At 41.9% G+C, this 20,933-nt stretch overlaps 1 protein-coding gene and 1 pseudogene across 3 annotated transcripts in view; both read left to right on the plus strand.

The window, feature by feature from the left end:
- LOC105466024 (family with sequence similarity 149 member B1) overlaps positions 1-20,933 on the plus strand; it is an 83,650-nt gene that overhangs the window by 33,227 nt on the left and 29,490 nt on the right. For 2 of the 3 annotated variants that reach the window (XM_071068770.1, XM_071068771.1), the window contains exons 6-7: positions 11,815-11,982; positions 17,598-17,785. In XM_071068770.1, the coding sequence (XP_070924871.1) occupies positions 11,815-11,982; positions 17,598-17,785 (356 nt within the window). The remainder of the gene's footprint in view (positions 1-11,814; positions 11,983-17,597; positions 17,786-20,933) is intronic. The other variant, XM_071068772.1, reaches the window with a different exon arrangement.
- LOC105466023 (eukaryotic initiation factor 4A-II-like) lies at positions 539-4,430 on the plus strand (annotated as a pseudogene).

Genomic DNA, 20,933 nt, shown 5'->3' on the forward strand with positions numbered 1-20,933 from the left:
ATGCTGAATTATAACCCTTTGAAAATCATTAAAAGAATGGAGAACCCAAAAATAAACCCTTGCAATTATGGCCAAATGATTTTCGACAAGAGTGCCAAGACTTCCTGGGTAAAGGACAGTCTCTTTAACAGATGGTGTTAGGAAAACTGGACACCCACATGCAGAACAACGAAGTTGGACCCTTACTTATGCCATATACAAAAATTAACTCAAAATGGATCGAAGACCTAAATGTAAGATGTAAAACTGTGCCAGGCACGGTGGCTCAAGCCTGTAATCCTAGCACTTTGGGAGGCCGAGACGGGCGGATCACGAGGTCAGGAGATCGAGACCATCCTGGCTAACACGGTGAAACCCCGTCTCTACTAAAAAAATACAAAAAACTAGCCGGGCGAGGTGGCGGGCGCCTGTAGTCCCAGCTACTCAGGAGGCTGAGGCAGGAGAATGGCGTAAACCCAGGAGGCGGAGCTTGCAGTGAACTGAGATCTGGCCACTACACTCCAGCCTGGGTGACAGAGCGAGACTCCGTCTCAAAAAAAAAAAAAAGATGTAAAACTGTAAAACTCCTAGAATAAAACATAGGGGCAAGGCTTCAGGCCATTGGATTTGGCATTGATTTCTTGAATATAACACTAAAAGCACAGGCAACAAAAGCAATAACAGACAAATGGAACTACATCAAATATAAACACTTCTGAACATCAAAAGAATGAAAAGTCAATATATGGAATGGGAGAAAAGATTTGCAAATCATATCTGATGAGGAGTTAATATCCAGAATATATAAGAATCATCTATAACCCAACAACAACAAAAAATAGTAATCCAGGCTGGGCATGGTGGCTCACGCCTGTAATCCCAACACTTTTGAGAGGCCGAGGCGGGTGGATCACCTGAGGTCAAGTGTTCAAGACCAGCCTGGCTATACATAGTGAAACCCCATCTCTACTAAAAATACAAAAATTAGCTGGGAGTGGCAGTGTGCACTTGTAATTCCAGCTACTCAGGAGGCTGAGGCAGGAGAATTGCTTGAACCCAGGAGGCAGAGGTTGCAGTGAGTTGAGATCGCACCATTGCACTCCAGCCTGGGCGGCAACAGTGAAACTCCATCTCAAAAAATAATAATAATAATTCAATTGAAAAAATGGACAAAGGACTTGAATAGACAATTCTACAAAGATATGCAAATGGCCAATAAGCACCTGAAAAGATGCTAGGCAGGAAGGATAGCTCTTGGCCACTTGTTCCTTCCAATCATCCCAGAGGGCCTTGGCAGTAATCACTTTTTTAGAGATGCGGAACTGTACTTCCTAATGCCTACACCTGGAAGGACTGGTTCCAAATTAAACTCTTTGTGTAAATAAAAAACCTAGCAGTCATTTTATCCTCCATGAATGTGGGAGAAGAATAAAGTTATGTCACACAAGAAAACACATCTCTATTTAAATATAACTACCAGGGCAACACAGTATTAGGTAAGATAACTGTTATTCTTTTTGTTTGGTTGTTTGTTTTAGGAGACAGGGTCCCACTATGTTGCCCAGGCTGGCCTCAAACTCCTGAGTTCAAGAGATCCTCCTGCCTTGGCCTCCCAAATAGCTGGGACTGTAGGCACATGCCACTGTATCCAGCCTATTCCTTTGTTAAATAAATGAATTACAGACATTATATAAATTAAAGGTTATTTTCCAGATATAGTAATCTCCAAAGTCCAATGATTTAAAAGATTCCTTTGTTAAAAATAACATATGCAGTTTTTCAGTCAGATGCTAAGTAGTTTTTCACATCATGTCTGGTGGCTTCGTGGATTATAACAGCAGAGAACATGGCGGCCCACAGAGAATGGACCCTGATGGTGTCATCGAGAGCAACTGGAAGGAGGTTGTTGATAACTTTGATGATACAAACTTAAAGGAGTCTCTTCTTTGGGGTATCTGTGCTTATGATTTGAGAAGCCTTCCGCTATTCAGCAGAGACCTATTATTCCCTGTATTAAAGATCCAAAAGATGGCCGGGCACAGTGGTTCACACCTGTAATCCCAGCACTTTGGGAGGCCGAGGCGGGTAGATCACCTGAGGTCAGGAGTTCGAGACCAGCCTGGCCAACATGGTGAAACCCCATCTCTACTAAAAATACAAAAATTAGCTAGGCATGTTGGTGGGTACCTGCAATCCCAGCTACTCGGGAGGTTGAGGCAGGAGAATCAACCCTTGAACTTGGGAGGCGGAGGTTGCAGTGAGCCAAGATTGCGCCATTGTACTCCATCCTGGGTGACAAGAGCAAAACTCCATCTCAAAAACAAAACAAAACCAAAAGTACCCGAAAGTTATTTCTGGCACTTGGAGACTATACGGGAGCAACATGTCATGCCTGCATTGGTGGAACAGATGTTCAAAATGAATGCAAAAACTGCAGGCTGAAGCACCACATATTGTTGGTACACCAGGGAGAGTATGTGATATGTTAAACAGAAGATACCTTTTTCCAAAATGGATCAAAATGTTAGTTTTGGGCCGGGCGCGGTGGCTCAAGCCTGTAATCCCAGCACTTTGGGAGGCCGAGACGGGCGGATCACGAGGTCAGGAGATCGAGACCATCCTGGCTAACACGGTGAAACCCCGTCTCTACTAAAAAATACAAAAAACTAGCCGGGCGAGGTGGCGGGCGCCTGTAGTCCCAGCTACTCGGGAGGCTGAGGCAGGAGAATGGTCTAAACCCGGGAGGCGGAGCTTGCAGTGAGCTGAGATCCGGCCACTGCACCCCAGCCTGGGCGACAGAGCAAGACTCTGTCTCAAAAAAAAAAAAAAAATGTTAGTTTTGGATGAAGCAGATGAAATGTTCAGCCAAGGGTTTAATGATCAAATCTATGAGATTTTCCCAAAAATTAAATATAAGTATTTAGGTTGTGTTGCTTTCTGCCACGATGCCAACTGATGTGTTGGAAGTGACCAAAAAATTCACTAAAGATCCAATTCAAATTCTGGTGAAAAAGGAAGAATTGAACCTTGAAGGAATCAAACAGTTTTATATCAATGTTGAGCGAGAGGAATGGAAGTTGGATACACTTTGTGATTTGTACAAAACACCATTAAACAGGCTGTTATTTTTCTCAATACAAGGTGCAAGGTGGACTGGCTGGCTGAGAAAATTCATGCCAGGGACTTCACAGTTTTTGCTCTGCATGGTGACGTGGACCAGAAGGAGAGAGATATTATCATGAGGGAATTCCGATCAGGGTCAAGCCCTGTTCCGATCACTACTGACTTGTTGGCACGTGGGACTGATGTCCAAGTGTCTTTGGTTATAAACTATGATCTACCTACCAGTCATGAAAACTATATTCACAGAATTGGCAGAAGGGGTCGATTTAGTAGAAAAGGTGTGGCTATAAACTTTGCTACTGAAGAAGACAAGAAGATTCTTCGTGACACTGAGATTTTTCTACAATACTACAGTGAAGGAAATGCCCATAAATGTAGCTGATTGTATTTAATTCCTGGGATGAGAGAGTTTTATATGCAATGCTCCCTGTTGTCGAATAGACAATTACAATGTGCATTGTGCTTCTTTCTTTAGGAATATTTGAATCTTGTCTCAATTCTTATAACAGATCAGAAATACAGATTTTGATAGCAAAGCAACATTAGTCGTGAGCTCTGGTGAGGAAAGTCATTGGCTTTATCCTCTTTAAACTGTTAGGATAGGTATAAAAGAAAAAAAATTTTCTTTCTTCGAAATTTATTTCCTAGTTCTGTAGAAATAGTTGTATTAGATGTTCTGTATTATTTAATAATATATTTGGGGACTAAAATATATAAGTGCTGTATAAAGTCAGCCAATTATATTAAAGTAGTATATCTGCCCTTATTGTGTTTGTCATTAGCCTGAGTAGGAAGGCCTTTAAAATTGATTTTTTTAGAAAGCATTCAAATGCATTTTATTTGGTATTGTATTTATTGCAATCAAGTATTTAATTAGTGCTAAGTGTGAACTGGACCCTGTTGCTAAGCACAAGCAAGCAATCATATCCTAAGTAGGGTTAGATTCACAGTAAAATTGCCATATTGCACATGTCTTAATGACGTTTGAGTGTTAAATAAACTGTATATTCACTTAAAAAAAAAAGAAAAAAAAAGGAAATAACGGCCAGGCGTGGTGGCTCACGCCTATAATCCTGGCACTTTGGGAGTGTGAGGTGGGCAGATAACCTGAGGTCAGGAGTTTCAGACCAGTCTAGCCAACACGTTGAAACCCCATCTCTACTAAAAAGACAAAAATTAGCCAGGCGTGGTGGCGCACTCCTGTAATCCCAGCTACTGGGGAGGCTGAGACAGGAGAGTCGCTTGAACCCTGGAGGCAGATCTTGCAGTGAGCCAAGATCATGCACTGCACTCCAGCCTGGGTGACAGAGCAAGACTCTGTCTCAAAAAAAAAAAAAAGAAAGAAAAGAAAAGAAAAAAAAGAAATAACATTTACAAAGACAACTTTATGGTTGTAGAATACTATCTTATTTTTTGCTGCAGCTTTAGGGGAAATGGGAATATTTTTCCTTCTTATCTAGCTAAAATTTCTTCTAATAGCAGTTATAAAGGCCTATAGTTGTTAGAAATTCCTATTTGTTTTTCAACACAAAGAATTCCATTAGTTACCACTGACTAAAAATATAATTGGTTATTAGTATAAATGGAATAATACAATAGCAGAATAACATAATGGAATGTTGGGTATACATTCCATATGTTTGATAGCTTTTTTTTTGTCACCCAGGCTGGAGTGCAATGGCGTGATCTCTGCTCACTGCAACCTTTGCCTCCCAGGTTCAAGGGATTCTCCTTCCTCAGCCTCCCAAGTAGCTGGGATTACAGGCGTGAGCCACCATACCCGGCTAATTTTTTATATTATTATTATTTTTTTTTTTTAAAGGAGAGACGGGGTTTCGCTGTGTTAGCCAGGATGGTCTCAATCTCCTGACCTCGTGATCCGCCCACCTTGGCCTCCCAAAGTGCTGGGATTACGGGTGTGAGCCACTGCCCCTGGCCTAATTTTTGTATTTTTTAAGTAGAGACAGGGTTTCACCATGTTGGCCAGGCTGGTCTCAAACTCCTGACCTCAGGTGATCTGCCTGCCTCAGCCTCCCAAAGTGTTGGGATTAGAAGCATGAGCCACTGTGCCCAGGCTGTTTGATAGCTTTTAATTTTATTATAGTAAAAAAAAAATTACTGTCACCACTATTTTATACAAGAAAAATATTAACACAAAAAAGCATGAAGTACATAATCTCAAAATAATGATAATCCTTTTTAAGAAAAGATTTGGCAATATTACTAGGTATTATCACTAATATTACTAAGTATTTCACTAATTTTGGTGTGGAACAGTAAAAATTTTGTCATGGATTGGCATAAATCTGCTGACTGGAATTTGGGAACCATTGTTTTAGAATTTTAGAACAGAGACTTAAAGAATCTTAAATCGGCCGGGCGCGGTGGCTCAAGCCTGTAATCCCAGCACTTTGGGAGGCCGAGACGGGCGGATCACGAGGTCAGGAGATCGAGACCATCCTGGCTAACATGGTGAAACCCTGTCTCTACTAAAAAATACAAAAAAACTAGCCAGACGAGGTGGCGGGCGCCTGTAGTCCCAGCTACTTGGGAGGCTGAGGCAGGAGAATGGACTGAATCCGGGAGGCGGAACTTGCAGTGAGCTGAGATCTGGCCACTGCACTCCAACCTGGGCGACAGAGCAAGATTCTGTCTCAAAAAAAAAAAAAAAAAGAATCTTAAATCTCCAACTTAAAGATTTTTAGAAACAGTAGTATCAGCTGATTTAGACATATTGGATCTCCAAATCGATTCCCTCCCTCCCTCCCTCCCGCCCTTCATCCCTTCCTTCCTTTTTTTTTTTTTTTTTTTTTGTGAGAGAGGGCCTCACTTTGTCACCCAGACTGGAGTACAGTGGCGCAATCTGAGCTCATTACAGCCTTGATCTCCTGGGCTCGGGTGATCCTCCCACCTCAGCCTCCTGAGTAGCTGGGACTACAGGTGTGCACCACCACATCTGGCTAATTTTGTATTTCTTGTAGAGACAGGATTTCGCCTTTTGCCCAGGCTGAGCTTCTCTTATCTCTTACCATCTCCATCCCAGTGCCACCTGCCATGGTCAAGGATCTTATCTGCTTACCAACTCTTGCCTAAGAGAAGTTTACTTCTTTTTATGTTAAAGAAGTCTGGAGGAAGGCAATGTAAAGTGGTGGCATGGTGTTTTCAGGGACTAAGACGCTTCATCTTTCTGTCATATCATGTTAGCCCACTATGTTTTTTCTGAAGTTTTCTTCATGGTTCAAAATAGCTGATAGAGCTCCAAACGTGATATTCACTTTCCAGGTAGCAGAAAGGAGGAAAGACAGCAGGGCCAAATGGTATTCCTTGCAGTCACACCAGTTCCCTTTAAACAGCCTTCCCAGAGTCCTACAAAATAATTCTGCTCATATTGCATTGACTATGTCTGGCTGCAAGGTGACTGGGAGATGCAGTCTTTGAGATGGATATGTTGTTTCCATGAATTGGGATGATTTTACTAGGAAAGAAGGAGAGAATGGATATTGAGGGGCATGTAGCATTCTCTACCATGTATGTATATGGTTTTTATGAAATTATATATTTTGTAATCTATACTTAATATTTTATTGTGGACATCTTCCATTTTTCCCAATATTAACGTAAGGACTTTATTCCATTGCATGAATATATCACTATTTAAGAAACTCATCCCCAAATCCTCTATTTTGAAACAGTTTGGCTAGTTTCTATTTTTGGCAATTATAAACAATTCTATGATCATAATTCTTTTTTTTTTTTTTTTTTTTTTTTTTTTTTTTTTAGATAGGGTCTCCCTCTGTTGCCTAGGCTGAAGTGCAGTGGCACAGTCATGGCTCATTGCAACTTCTGCCTCCCAGGCTCAAGTAATTCTTCTACTTCAGCCTCCTGAGTAGCTGGGACTATAGGTGCATGCCACCATACCTGGCTAATTTTTGTACTTTTTTGCAGAAATCAAGTTTTACCATGTTGCACAGGCTGGTGTTAAACTCCTGGGCTCAAGCGATCCACTCGCCTCAGCCTCCCAAAGTGTTGAGATGACAGGAATGAACCACTGTGCCCCACCAATCATAATTCTTATAGCTAAATCTTACAGGTCATATCCTTAAAGGAAATCCCTACAAATGAAACCATTGAATCAGAGAAAATGTGTATTCTAAAGCTCCTAATACATATTTCCAAAACGTCTTCCAGTAAGATTTTCCCACCAGCCTTGTTTAAAAGTGCCATGGGTTTATTTTATGTATGTATGTAGGTATGTAGGTATGTATGTATGTAGGTATGTATGTATTTTGTGACAGTGTCTTGCTCTGTCGCCCAGGCTGGAGTGCAGTAGTGTAATCTCAGCTCACTGCAACCTCCACCTCCCAGGTTCAAGCAGTTATCCTGTCTTAGCCTCCCAGGTAGGGATTACAGGCATATGCCACCACACCTGGCTAATTTTTGTACTTTTAGTAGAAATGGGGTTTCACCATGTTGACCAGGCTGGTCTTAAACTCCTGATCTCAAGTGATCCGCCTGCCTTGGCCTCCCAAAGTGCTGGGATTACAGGCATGAGCCATGGGCCCAGCTGCCATGGGTTTATTCTGTTTTCCTAGTTAAAAAAAAAATACTTAAGGCACAAAAAAATATAAAGAGCAATACAAAGTGTAAATTGGTTATATTTAACATTTGATTAAACTGAGATCCATTTTTTAAGATTTTTTTTTTTTTTTTTTTTTTTTTTTTTGAGACGGAGTCTCGCTCTGTCGCCCAGGCTGGAGTGCAGTGGCCAGATCTCAGCTCACTGCAAGCTCCGCCTCCCGGGTTCACGCCATTCTCCTGCCTCAGCCTCCCGAGTAGCTGGGACTACAGGCGCCCGCCACCTCGCCCGGCTAGTTTTTTTTGTATTTTTAGTAGAGACGGGGTTTCACCATGTTAGCCAGGATGGTCTCGATCTCCTGACCTCGTGATCCGCCCGTCTCGGCCTCCCAAAGTGCTGGGATTACAGGCTTGAGCCACCGCGCCCGGCCCATTTTTTAAGATTTTATTTCTCAGATTCGATTGACTTTCTCCAAAGTAAACCCACTGAAACAAATGAGTCATCACATATTTATTGAATGCCTAGGAAGGAAGAGAAATTTAAATATTAATAAGATAAGATCCCTGCCCTTAAGGAGCATATATTTTGGGCAATGATGGAGTTACTGAAATAAGGATATAACCTCCTGAGATATCTTAAGATGTAATTAGGAATGTGATTATTCTTAGTTTTTAAAAAACTTGTTTGTTAGCTTGTTATCGTTTAGATATTTGTCCTTGCCTAAATCTCTTGTAGAATTATAATCCCCAGTGCTGGGAGGTGGGGCCTAGTGGGAGGTGTCTGAGTCATGGGGACAAATCCCTCATGACTTGGTACGATCTTTGCAATAGTGAATGAGTTCTCATGAGATCTAGTTATTTAGAAGTGTGTGGCACCACTCCACACACACACTCTCCTTCTCCTGCTCTGGCCACGTGATATGCCTACTCCTGCTTCACTTTCTACCATAAGTTAAAGCTTCCTGCAGCCTCTCTCAAAGCAGATGCTAGCACTATTAGCACCATCCTTCCTGTACAACCTGCAGAGCTATAGGCCAATTAAGACTCTTTTCCTATAAACTACCCAGTCTCAGGTATTTGTTGTTGTTGTTGTTGTTTGAGATGGAGTCTTACTCTGTTGCCCAGGCTGAGGTGCAGTGGTGTGATCTCGACTCACCACAACCTCTGCCTCCTGGGTTCAAGCAATTCTCCTGCCTTAGCCTCCTGAGTAGCTGGGACTACAGGTGCGTGCCACCGTGCCCAGCTGATTTTTGTATTTTTAGTAGAGATGGGGTTTCACTGTGTTGGCCAGGCTGGTCTCAAACTCCTGACCTCGTGATCAGCCCGCCTTGTCTTCCCAAAGTGCTAGGATTATAGGCGTGAGCCACCACACCTGGTTAGGTATTTCTTTATAGCAATGCAAGAATGACTTCATACAGAACACTGATACCAAGGAATGGGGTATTGCTATAAGGATACCTGACAATGTGGGAGTGACTTTGAAACTGGGTAATGGGCAGAGGTTGAAAGATTGGAGGGCTCAGAAGACAACAGGAACATGAGGGAAAGTTTAGAATTTCTTAGAGACCAGTTAAATGATTGTGACCAAAATGCGAATAGTGAAATGGACGATAAAGTCCAGGCTGACAAGGTCTCAGAAGGAAATGAGGAACTTATTGGGGATTGGAGCAAAGGGCATGCATGTTATGCCTTAGCAAAGAACTTGGCTGTATTGTGTCCATGCCCTAGAGATCTGTGGAATTTTGATCTTGAGAGTCATGATGTAGGGTACTGGGTAGCAGAAATTTCTAAGTTGCAGAGTGTTCAAGAAGTAACATGGCTGCTTCTAACACCTGTGCTTAGATGTGGGAGCAAAGAAATGACTTAAAGTTGGAATTTATATTTAAAAGGGGAGCAGAGCATAAAAGGTTGGAAAATTTGCAGCCTAGCCGCGTGACAAAGAAAGAAAAAGCTTTTTGGCATGAGGAATTCAAGCAGGCTGTGGAGCAACAATTTGATAGAGATATTTGCATAACTAAAAAGCAGCAAAGTGCTAATAGCCAAGACAATGGGAAAAAGGCATTTCAGAGACCTTCATAGCAGCCCCTCCCATCACAGGCCCAGAGGCCTAGGAGGGAAGAATGGTTTTGTGGGGCAGACCCAGGACCTTGTTGCCTTGAGCAGCCTTGGGACACTGCTTTTTGCTGGGGCTCAGCAGGGCCCAGTTACAGCTTGACTTGCCACTTTAGAGAATGCAAGCTGTCCTGATCTCAAGTGATCCATGGTGAAACCTGTCTCTACTAAAAATACAAAAATTAGCCAAGTGTGGTGGCGGATGCCTGTAATCCCAGCTACTTGGGAGGCTGAGGCATGAGAATCCCTTGAGCTCAGGAGGCAGAAGTTGCAGTGAGCCGAGATCATGCCACTGCAGTCCAGTTTGGGTGATTCAGTGAGACTCTGTATCAAAAAAAAAAAAAAAAAAAAAAAAAGGGTTGCAGGCAAGCTGTAAGCCTTGGCAGCTTCCATGTGGTGTTAAGCTTGCAGGCACTCAGAGGGCAAAGAGTGAAGGCTTGGCAGTATCTGTATAGATTTCAGAGGATGTATGAGAAAGCCTGGGTGCCCAGGCAGAAGCCAGATGCAGGGGTGGAGTCCTCACAGAGAACCTCTACTGGAGCAGTGCAGAGGGGAAATAGGGGGTTGGAGGCCCCACACACAGTTCCCACTGGGGCACTGTCTAGTGGAGCTGTGGGAAGTGCGTCACCATCCTCCAGACCCCAGAAGGATAGATTCACCTTGCACCCTCTACCTAGAAAGCTGCAGGCATTCAGGACAGGTGCTCACGCCTGTAATCCCAACACTTTGGGAGGCTAAGGTGGGCAGATCACTGGAGGCCAGGAGTTTGAGACCAGCCTGGCCAAAATGGTGAAACCCCGTCTCTACTAAAGTACAAAAATTAACTGGGTGTAGTGGCGCTCACCTGTAATCCCAGCTACTCAGGAGGCTGAGGCAGGAGAACTGCTTGAACCCAGGAGGTGGAGGGTACAGTGGGCCAAGATCCCACCACTGCACTCCAGCCTGAGCGTAAGAACAAGACTTTGTCTCTCAAAAAAAAAAAAAAAAGAAAAAGGAAGCTGCAGGCATTCAACTCCACCCCGTGAGAGCAACCTTGGTGGCTGAACCCTGCAAAGCCATGGGGTAGAGCTCCCTAAGGTCTTGGAAGCCTACCCCTTGTACCTCCTTGTGGGACATCAAGGGGCTCTAAGAGTTAATGACTCCCCTACTGGGTTTTGAACTTGCATGGGACCTGTAGCCCCTTTCTTTTGGAACAAAAATGTTTAACGCCTATACTCCCATTGTATCTTGGAAGTAAATAACTTGTTTTTGATTTACAGGCTCATAGGTGGCAGGGATGTGCCTTGTCTCAGATGAGACTTGGGACTTTGGACTTTTGAATTAACACTGGAATGAGTCAAGACTTTTGAGACTTTTCGGAAGGCATGATTGTATTTTGCAATGTTAGAAGGATATGAGATTTGAGAGGAACCAAGGGCAGAATGCCCGCATCTCATATTGAATTGTAATCCCCCATGCTAGAGGTGGGGCCTGGTGGGAAGTGTTTGGGTCATGGGGGAGGATCCCTCATGGCTTTGTACTGTCTTTGCGATAGTGAGTTCCCATGACATCTGGTCATTTAAAAGTGTGTGACACCTCCCCTCCCACACACATTCTCTCTTGCTCCTGCTCCCACTTAACATTCCACCATGAGTAAAAGCTTTGTAAGTCCTCTGCAGAAGCAGATGCCAGCACTATGCTTCCTATACAGCCTCCAGAACTGTGAGCCAATGACATCTCTTTTCTTATAAATTACCCAGTCTCAGATATTTCTTTATAGCAAGGCAAGGATGACCTAATACACAGCTATAGCTGTTTGCATCTAAAAAGACAGCAAGCAGCATCAGATAGTCCATAGTACATGTAGGCAGAATAGTTCTATGACCAGAATTTAATCTTCCTGTTCTGAGAAATGGTAGGTTATTGAGGCTTAGAATAGGTATTGCCAGGGCAAGGGGTGTTTGAGCCAAAACTCATGTAACTGTGTTGCCATAAGAAATGTTTATGTTTAGATAATTAATATTTACTTCTTCTTTCCTCTCCAAGATTTGGTATAAGGGGAAAGAAGTTACATTTTTCATCTTCTTATGCTCATAAAGCATCTTCCATTGCCAAATCCTCCAGCTTTTGTTCTATGGAAAGAGACGAGGAAGACTCTATAATCTTCTCGGAAGGAATAATTGAGGAATACCTAGCATTCGATCACACAGATATGTGAGTATTGTGTCTTTTAAGCTTTTTACTCCCCTCTTATTTTGTGTATTAATACCTATTTTTTCTAAATGATGCTACCAATGTATACAATTAAATATATGCCAGTTTCTGTTATTTATTTTCTCAGGTATCCAGAATTTATATTCTTATTGCTTCCATATACTAGACTTCCTTGTGTATTTTATACCTTCACACATCATTTACCTGTTCCTGAGATTAGAGATTTTAAAATAAGTTTATTTTTTCCCCACATAGTTTGATTTTACCCTTTTGCAAATTACCACCAGTGGGAACTTTTAAAACCTTTTAAAAAAGCAGTTGAAGAGAAATGAACTTTGTTTACATAAATCCTGTTTGAAAAAGGTATATACAGGCCAGGCACGGTGGCTCACACCTGTAATCCCAGCACATTGGGAGGCCGAGGTGGGCAGATCACTTCAGGTCAGGAGTTCGAGACCAGCCCGACCAACCTGGTGAAACCCCATCTCTACTAAAAATACAAAAATTAGCTGGGTGTGGTGGTGCATGCCTCTAATGTCAGCTACTTGGGAGGCTGAGGCCAGAGAATCGCTTGAACCTGGGAGGCAGAGGTTGCAGTGAGCTGAGATCACGCCACTGCACTCCAGCCTACGCAACAGAGCAAGACTCCATCTCCAAAAAACAAAAAAGAAAAAGTTACAAACAGTTTGTTTAAAACCTTATGGTTGGCACAGATTTTATAATTAATGTCTATTTATATCTATTCTTACTATATTCTAATAGTTGTCCTATCACATAGATATGATTTATCTTCTTTACAGGATAGGTGAGAATCAGAGTAGTTAATGATCTGTCTAAAGTAAAGCTAAAACCAAAATCTTACTCATCTGATTCTCAATCCAGTCTTCGCTTCACTATTCCTTGCTACCTTTCTGAAACATTAACCTGTTAAACTATTCCTGTAAGCCTTTAAAAGTCCCAGATTTGATAGTCACAGCAGCATATTTGAAAATAAGTGAGAATTTCTCTTTAGGATGTGCGGCTGTGGTTAGGTCTAGTAGTTAGTATTGCGTCACATGATTCTGGATGCATTTTTTTTTTCCCATTGTATTTTTTCCCATTGTATTTCCTGCTGAGCCATGTTCATTCACGTATCACTCATGTGCACACAGCCCTAGGGCCAGCTAAATATAAGCCAGGCTTCTATACGTAATACCACTGAGCTAGAATTGGAAGCAGGTTCTTTTGGTTTTTTCCAAAGACTGCCCCCTTCCCTTTCACTTCTCCTGTATCAAATTACTTCTATTTTCTATTTATTACTTCTAGTTGGCTTGTTTCACATTACTTCTATTTTCCATTTTTCCTCAAATCAAAATGAATTTTCAGGTAATACACGGATGATTTTAGAAAGGCAGCCTTCCCTTTAGAAATACCTCTAAGATGTTTTATAAAGTGACAGAGTAGTTGAATGTTTAGAATGTTCCTAATTGAAAAGATTGAGGGTTGAAAAATAAACCAAAACACTTATGGGAAATTAGAGTATACAGTAATTTCAGCAAATGATTTTAGTACAAATGGAAAAACCATCTGGAAAAAAATATAAGGTTCCAAATTTATTCTTTCCATAAAAATAAACTTCACACATTAAAAAAATTAAATGTGGCAAATGAAATCATATACATTTAGAAGAAAATATAACATGGAAGACTGTTTTTAAAAAATATAATTTGAGAATGAAGGCCTTTTTAACCATAACACAAAACCTACAAGTCACATAAGAAATTCTTAAATAACTACACAATATGAAATTTCTGCCTAGACAAAAACCTCATTTCTATGATACAATGCTGCTGTGAAAAACAAATTTAAAAAAATAGAAAAAAACTAATTTCTGCAGTAGGAATTGAAAAAATAAACTCAAAGTCAAAAAACAAATGACACACTAGGCAAAAATGTTTGTTGTTCATTCACGGATAAAGAGTTAATTTCTTTAATATGTACGTCAATAAGGAAAAGACTAAGGACAAAACAAGCAAATAATATCAATATAAAAATAAAATGGATTTTAAACATAAATGAAATTCAACTTCGAAATTAGAGATATAAATTAAAACTATAATTAGGTACTTTTATCTTTTAGATTGGCAGAGAACAAAAGATAAAGAAGTTTCATCATTCCTTGAGTAGGTAAACAGGCATATTCTTTCACCATTGGGCCATCTGACCTCTTTAGAGGAAATTTGGCAGTATCTTTTAAATTGAAATGCACATACCCTTTAACCCAATAAGTTTATTTATAGGAATTTATCCTACACACATAATCACTTGTGAAGCCAAAGAACTGTGCATAAGGATATTAATTACAGCATTGACTATAAGAGCAAAAGATTGGTTGGTTGATCAATAAGAGGCAAGTTAAGATACAGTACATACAATGGAATATTCCGCAGCTGTTTTTTAAGAGGCAGATTAATATGTTTTGTTTTGTTTTGTGTTTTTGAGACAGAGTCTCACTCTGTCACCCAGGCTGGAGTGTAGTGGCGCGATCTCACTCACTGTAAACTCCACCTCCTTGGTTCAAGCAATTCTCCTGCCCCAGCCTCCTGAGTAGCTGGGATTACAGGCGCCCGCCACCTCGCCCGGTTAATTTTTGTATTTTTAGTAGAGACGGAGTTTTGCCATGTTGGCCAGCCTTGTCTCAACTCCTGACTTCAAGTGACCCACCTGTCTTGGCCTCCCAAAGTGCTAGGATTACAGGCGTGAACCACCGAGCCCAGCCTGGATTAGTATGTATTGATAGGGATCAAGGACCAAGACACATTGTTAAATAGAGAACAAGGGGCAGTAGAGTGTATAATGTAACTTTCTCTGGAACAATGTATAATATTTGCTTCTGGGGATGGGGACTGGGGGACAGAAATGTAGGAGACATCTTTTTCACTATATATCCCTCTGTACAATTTGAATTTTTCTCATCACATGGATGTTATCTCCTCTAAAAAGAAATATAAATTTAAACACAATTAATACTGCTCACCATACTCCCCCACCTAATGCCAGGCCAACTCTTCTTAGGGAAGGCAGAGATGAGAGTCTGTAGCTAGGCTGCATAAGCCTTGTTGCACCCTTCTTTCCTGCCTACATTTTCCTAATACTTGAGATCTCTGTTTCCCTAGGGGTAACTTTCACTGTAGAGACCTGGAGTTATTTATTCCTCTTCTAAGCCAGCTTCAGAATATGTTTTGTCTTAGTTTATATAATACATCTAACTTAGGTGAGCACAACTACCAGCTAGATTTTTTCCCCCAGAACTCCAGGGCTATTGGTATTCCTGTCTGGAGAAGCAAAGATAACTTGGCTAACTGAGACTTTCTGGGCTACAGACACAACTGTCCCCAGAAGAGCCTCAAGAGAAGCTCCTGTGCTGTTTTGCTCCCCTCCTTTTCCTTTCTAACCAATTACCAAATGTTTATTTGGCTTAGTAAAAGTATACTAATTTTAATCATTTAGGTGGAATGTTTCTCTAATGAATCATCGCCTCAAGTATAATAATTACACAGCATCATGACACTGCCATGCACATCATTAAATATCACATTAATATTAATCTAAGGGCCAGGTGCAGTGGCTCATGCCTGTAATCCCAGCACTTTGGGAGGCCGAGGCAGGTGGATTGAGGTCAGGAGTTTGAGACCAGCCTAGCCAACATGGCGAAACCCCATCTCTACCAAAAGTACAAAAATTAGCTGGGCATGGTGGCAGGCTCCTGTAATCCCAGCTACTTGGGAGGCTGAGGCAGGAGAATTACTTGAACCCAGAAGATGGAGGTCACAGTGAGCCAAGATCGCGCCACTGCACTCCAGCCTGGGCGACAGAGTGAGACTCCATCTCAAAAACAAACAAACAAACAAAAATTAATCTAAGTTTTCTCCTGTTACAACAAAAATTATTTCCGGGTGCTTAATCATCATAACTGCGCAATTAACAATGCTCATTCATTTAAAGCTAAAAAACACAAAATCAGTAGTTGGACCTTTGGAATGTTCCTAATTGAAAAGATTGAGGGTTGAAAAATAAACCAAAACACATATGGGAAATTAGTGTATACAATAATGTTGCGGGAAGTCAGGGACCCCAGAGGGACCGGTTGAAGCTGTGGCAGAAGAACATAAATTGTGAAGATTTCATGGACATTTATTAGTTCCCCAAATTAATACTTTTATAATTTCTTATGCCTGTCTTTACTGCAGTCTCTGAATATAAATTGTGAAGATTTCATGGACACTTATCACTTCCCCAGTCAATACCCTTGTGATTTCCTATGCCTGTCTTTACTTCAATCTCTTAATCCCGTCATCTTCTTCGTAAGCTGAGGACGATGAATGTCGCCTCAGGACCCTGTGATGATTTGTGCAGTGTCAGCTGCACAAATTGTTTATAGAGCATGTGTGTTTGAACAGTATGAAATCTGGGCATCTTGGGAAAAAAAACAGGATAACAGCAATGTTCAGGGAACACCAGAGATAAGACTTCTGGCCACCGGACGCAACAGAGCCATATTTCTCCTCTTTCAAAAGCAAATGGGAGAAATATCGCTGAATTCTTTTTCTCAGCAAGGAACATCCCTGGGAAAGAGAATGCGCCCTGAGGGTAGGTTTATAGGCTCTTCTAGAGACACTTGTGTCTGTAGCCCAGAAAGTCTGTTAGCCAAGTTAACTCTGCTTCGCCAGACAGGAACACCAATAGCCCTGGAGTTCTGGGGGAAAAAATCTGGCTGGTAGTTGTGCTCACCTAAGATAGATGTATTATATAAACTAAGACAAAACAAATTCTGAAGCTGGCTTAGAAGAGACGCCTTAAGGCGTGCTGTCTTTTATGGTCCAAGCCGAAGGGATGAAATAAGCCCTGGTCTCCTGTAGCGCTCCCAGGCTTATTAGGACGAGAAAAATTCCCGCCTAATAAATTTTGGTCAGACAGGTTGTCTGCTCTCAAACCCTGTTTCCTGATGAGATGTTATCAATGACAATGCGTGCCCGAAGCTTCATTAGCAATTTTAATTTCGCCCCATACTGTGGTCCTGTGATCTCGCCCTGCCTCCACTTGCTTTGTGGTATTTTATTACCTTGTGAAGTATGTGATCTCTGTGACTCACACCCTATTCCTGCACTCCCTCCCCTTTTGAAAACTGCTAATAAAAACTTGCTGGTTTTACGGTTCGGAGAGCATCACGGATCCTGCAGACATGTGATGTCTCCCCGGGACACCCAGCTTTAAATTTCTCTCTCTTGTGCTCTTTCCCTCTATTTCTCAAAGCAGCTGAGACACCTAGGAAATAGAACCCACGTAACTATCGGGAGCGGGTTCTCCCAATACAATAATGATTCTCAGCCTTCTTTTTCTTGTTCTAGTTTTTGGCAGAATAGTGGGATAGAGTCGGGATAAAAGGGGAAATGCAATCTCTTATGTTGAGAACTGCCTTAGTTCCCAAGACAGCTTCATACATGTGCTCCACATGCTGGGCAGGCAGCAGGGCAGGCAGGGTGGGAGCACCAGTCATTCCTAAGAAGCACAAAGGACAGTGGTGAACACTCAGTGAAGAATCATCATGAAGTTTTTCCCTCTTGCTTCTGTTACAGGAAAGAGGGATTTCATGGGAAGAAATCAGAAGCAGCTACAGAGAAACCGAAATTAGGGTATCCTCCCATTGCTCCATTTTACTGCATAAAAGAAGATGTCCTTGCTTATGTGTTTGACAATGTATGGAGCAAGGTTGTGAGCTGTATGGAGGAGTTGACACGTAGTCACTGGGAAGGATTTGCCTCTGGTAAGGATCTTTGTGAAAACAATGTAAAGATCAATTGTTTATGATTTCTAAACCCTAACCAGTCTATTAGATGATATGCTTCATAGTGCAAAAGGTGGGTATGGGCCAGGCACAGTGGCTCATGCCTATAATTCCAACACTTTGGGAGGCCAAGGGGAATGATCACTTGAGCCCAGGAGTTTGAGACCAGCCTGGGCAACACAGTGAGATCCCATCTCTCTAAAAAAATTAAAAATTAGCCAGGCATGGTGGCATATACCTGTAGTTCCAGCTATGCAAGAGGCTGAGGTGGGAGCATCACCTGAGCCCAGGATGTCAAGGCTGCAGTGAGCTATGATTGTACCACTGCACTCTAGCCTGGGCATAAGATGAGAGACTCTGTCCTCTCACATACCACAACATGTCTGACACCAGTGGGTGGGATTTTTCCCCCACAACCCAAGCAATTCTGACACCACATTCTCCAGCAGACACCAATGGAGTGTCCTGTAATTCAATTCAGTTCTGACACAATCTACCAGGAGATACTGTCAGATCCCACAAATTAAGGGCCCAGTCCCACAAGACTACCCCCAACTTCAGATGCCAGTTGCAGGCTCCAAGTTGTGACCGGAATTTCTGACCTACCGCTATTTAGGGCTCTCTGAACCTAGTCCTTTAGGGTTTTTATGGAGGTTTCATTTTGTAGGCATGATTAAATTGTTGGCTATCGCTGATTAACTCGACCTTCAGCCCCTGTCTTCTCCCTAGAGGACAAGGGTTGGGGCTGAAAAAGTGAAAATGTTCCAACCTTCTAATAACATGGTTGGTTCCCCTGCCAACCACTATCTCCCTACCCAATCCTCAGACTATCCAGGAGTCCCTAACCACCAGTCATATGATTAGCATACAAAAAAACACTTACCACTTTGGGTATTATAAGAGTTTTAGGGCTGGTGTGGTGGCTCACGCCTGTAATCCCAGCACTTTGGGAGGCTGAGACGGGCGGATCATGAGGTCAGGAGATCAAGACCATCCTGACTAACACGGTGAAATCCCATCTCTACTAAAAATACAAAAAAAATTAGCCTGGCGTGGTGGCGGGTGCCTGTAGTCCCAGCTACTTGGGAAGCTGAAGCAGGAGAATGGCGTGCACCTTGGAGGCGGAGCTTGCCATGAGCCGAGATTGCGCCACTGCACTCCACCCTGGGTTGACAGAGTGAGACTCCATTTCAAATAAAAAAAAAGGGCAGAGACCAAATGTATGTTTATTATCATCTCATGATATGGTATGATATGACCATATATTTAGTCTCTGCCCCGATTTCAGATCACAGTAGGTCTGACTTATGTTTGTATTTCCCACAGAAACTAACAGGTATTCAGCAAATATTTGAGAATAAGTAGATAAATAAAAAGGCCTAGTCTATGATGATTAGACAGAGCTTGCAGTTTCTCTTTGAATATAATGATTTACGAAGAAAAATCATGTGCAAGTAGCATGTTTTTTAAACTGTTTTATTAAAGCATAATAGATATATAATAAACTACACTATTTTTTTCTTTTCATTTTATTTTTATGTATTTGAAGGGTCCAAGTGCAGGTTTCTTATGTGCATGTATTTCTTAGTGTACCCATCACTCTCAAATCGTGAATATTGTACTCAACAGGTACTTTTTCAACCGTTGCCTCCCTCCCACCTTCCCACCTTTCGGAGTCTCCAGGGTTTCTTATTCCACTCTGTACGTCCATGTGTACCCATTTAGCTCTCACTTATAAGTGAGAACATGTGGTATTTGACTTTCTGTTTCTGAGTTAGTTTGCTAGGATAATGGCCTCCAGTTCCATCTATGTTGCTGCAAAAGACATGATTCATTATTTTGTATGGTCAAGTAGTAGTCCATTTTATTTATCCAGTCCTCTGTTGATGGACACTTATGCTGATTCCATATCTTTGCTACTGTCAATAATGGAGCGATAAACATATGAGTGTGAATAAATATGTATTTTTTGAGACGGAGTTTCACTTGTCACCCAGGCTGGAGCTCTGTGGCGTGATCTTGGCCCACTGCAACCTCTGCCTCCTGGGTTCAAGCGATTCTCCTGCCTCAGCCTCCCAAGTAGCTGGGATTACAGGTGCACACCACCACACCCAACTAATTTTTTGTACTTTTATTAGAGATGGGGTTTTGCCTTGTTGGCCAGGTTGGTCTTGAACTCCTGACCTCAAGTGATCCTCCTGCTTCAGCCTCCCAAAGTGCTGGGATTACAGGCATGAGCTACTGCACCTGGCTGTAAATATTTTTTGATAATTTCTTTCTCTTTGTGTATATACTCAAGAGTGGGATTGCTGGATCAAATGGTAGTTCTATTTTTAGTTCTTTGAGAAATCTCCATGCTTCTTTCCATAAAGGCTGTACTAATTTACTTTCCCACAAACAGTGTATAAGTGTTCCCTTTTCTCCGCGTCCTTGCCAACATCTGTCATTCTTCATATGGTCGTTGGATACTTATATGTCTTCTTTTGAAAATGTCTGTTCACGTCTTGTTTCTCTCTCTGTTTCTGTCCCCCTTCCCCCGCACCTCTCTGTCACCCAGGCTGGAGTGCAGTGGCACAATCACAGCTCACTGCAGCCTTGACCTTCTGGGCTCAAGTGATCCTCCTACCTCAGCCTCCTGAGTAGCTGGGACCACAGGTATGCACCACCACAACTGGCTAATCTTTTGTATTTTTTTTGTAGAGACAGGGTTTAACCATGTTGCCCAGGCTGGTCTCAAACTCCTGGGCTCAAGCCATCTGCCCATCTTGGCCTCCCAAAGTGCTGGGATTACAGGCGTGAGCCACCATGCCCAGCCTGTTCATGTTCTTTTTCCCCTTTTAAATAGGGTTATTGTTTTCTTATTGAGTTGAAATCCTTGTAGATTCTGGATATTAGTCATTTGTCAGATGCATAGTTTGCAAATATTTTTTGCCATTCTGTAGGTTGTCTGCTTATTTTGTTATTTCTTCTGCTATGCAGAAGCTTTTTAGTTTAATTGAATCATTTGTCTACTTTTGTTTTTGTTGCTTTTGCTTTTAAAGACTTGGTCTTAAATTCTTTGCCTGGACAATGTCCAGAAGACTTTTTCCTAGGTTTTTTTCTAGGATTGTTATAGTTTCAGGTCTTG

This window comes from Macaca nemestrina, chromosome 9, assembly GCF_043159975.1.
Source record: "Macaca nemestrina isolate mMacNem1 chromosome 9, mMacNem.hap1, whole genome shotgun sequence".
In the NCBI taxonomy this organism is placed as follows: Eukaryota; Metazoa; Chordata; class Mammalia; order Primates; family Cercopithecidae; genus Macaca; species Macaca nemestrina.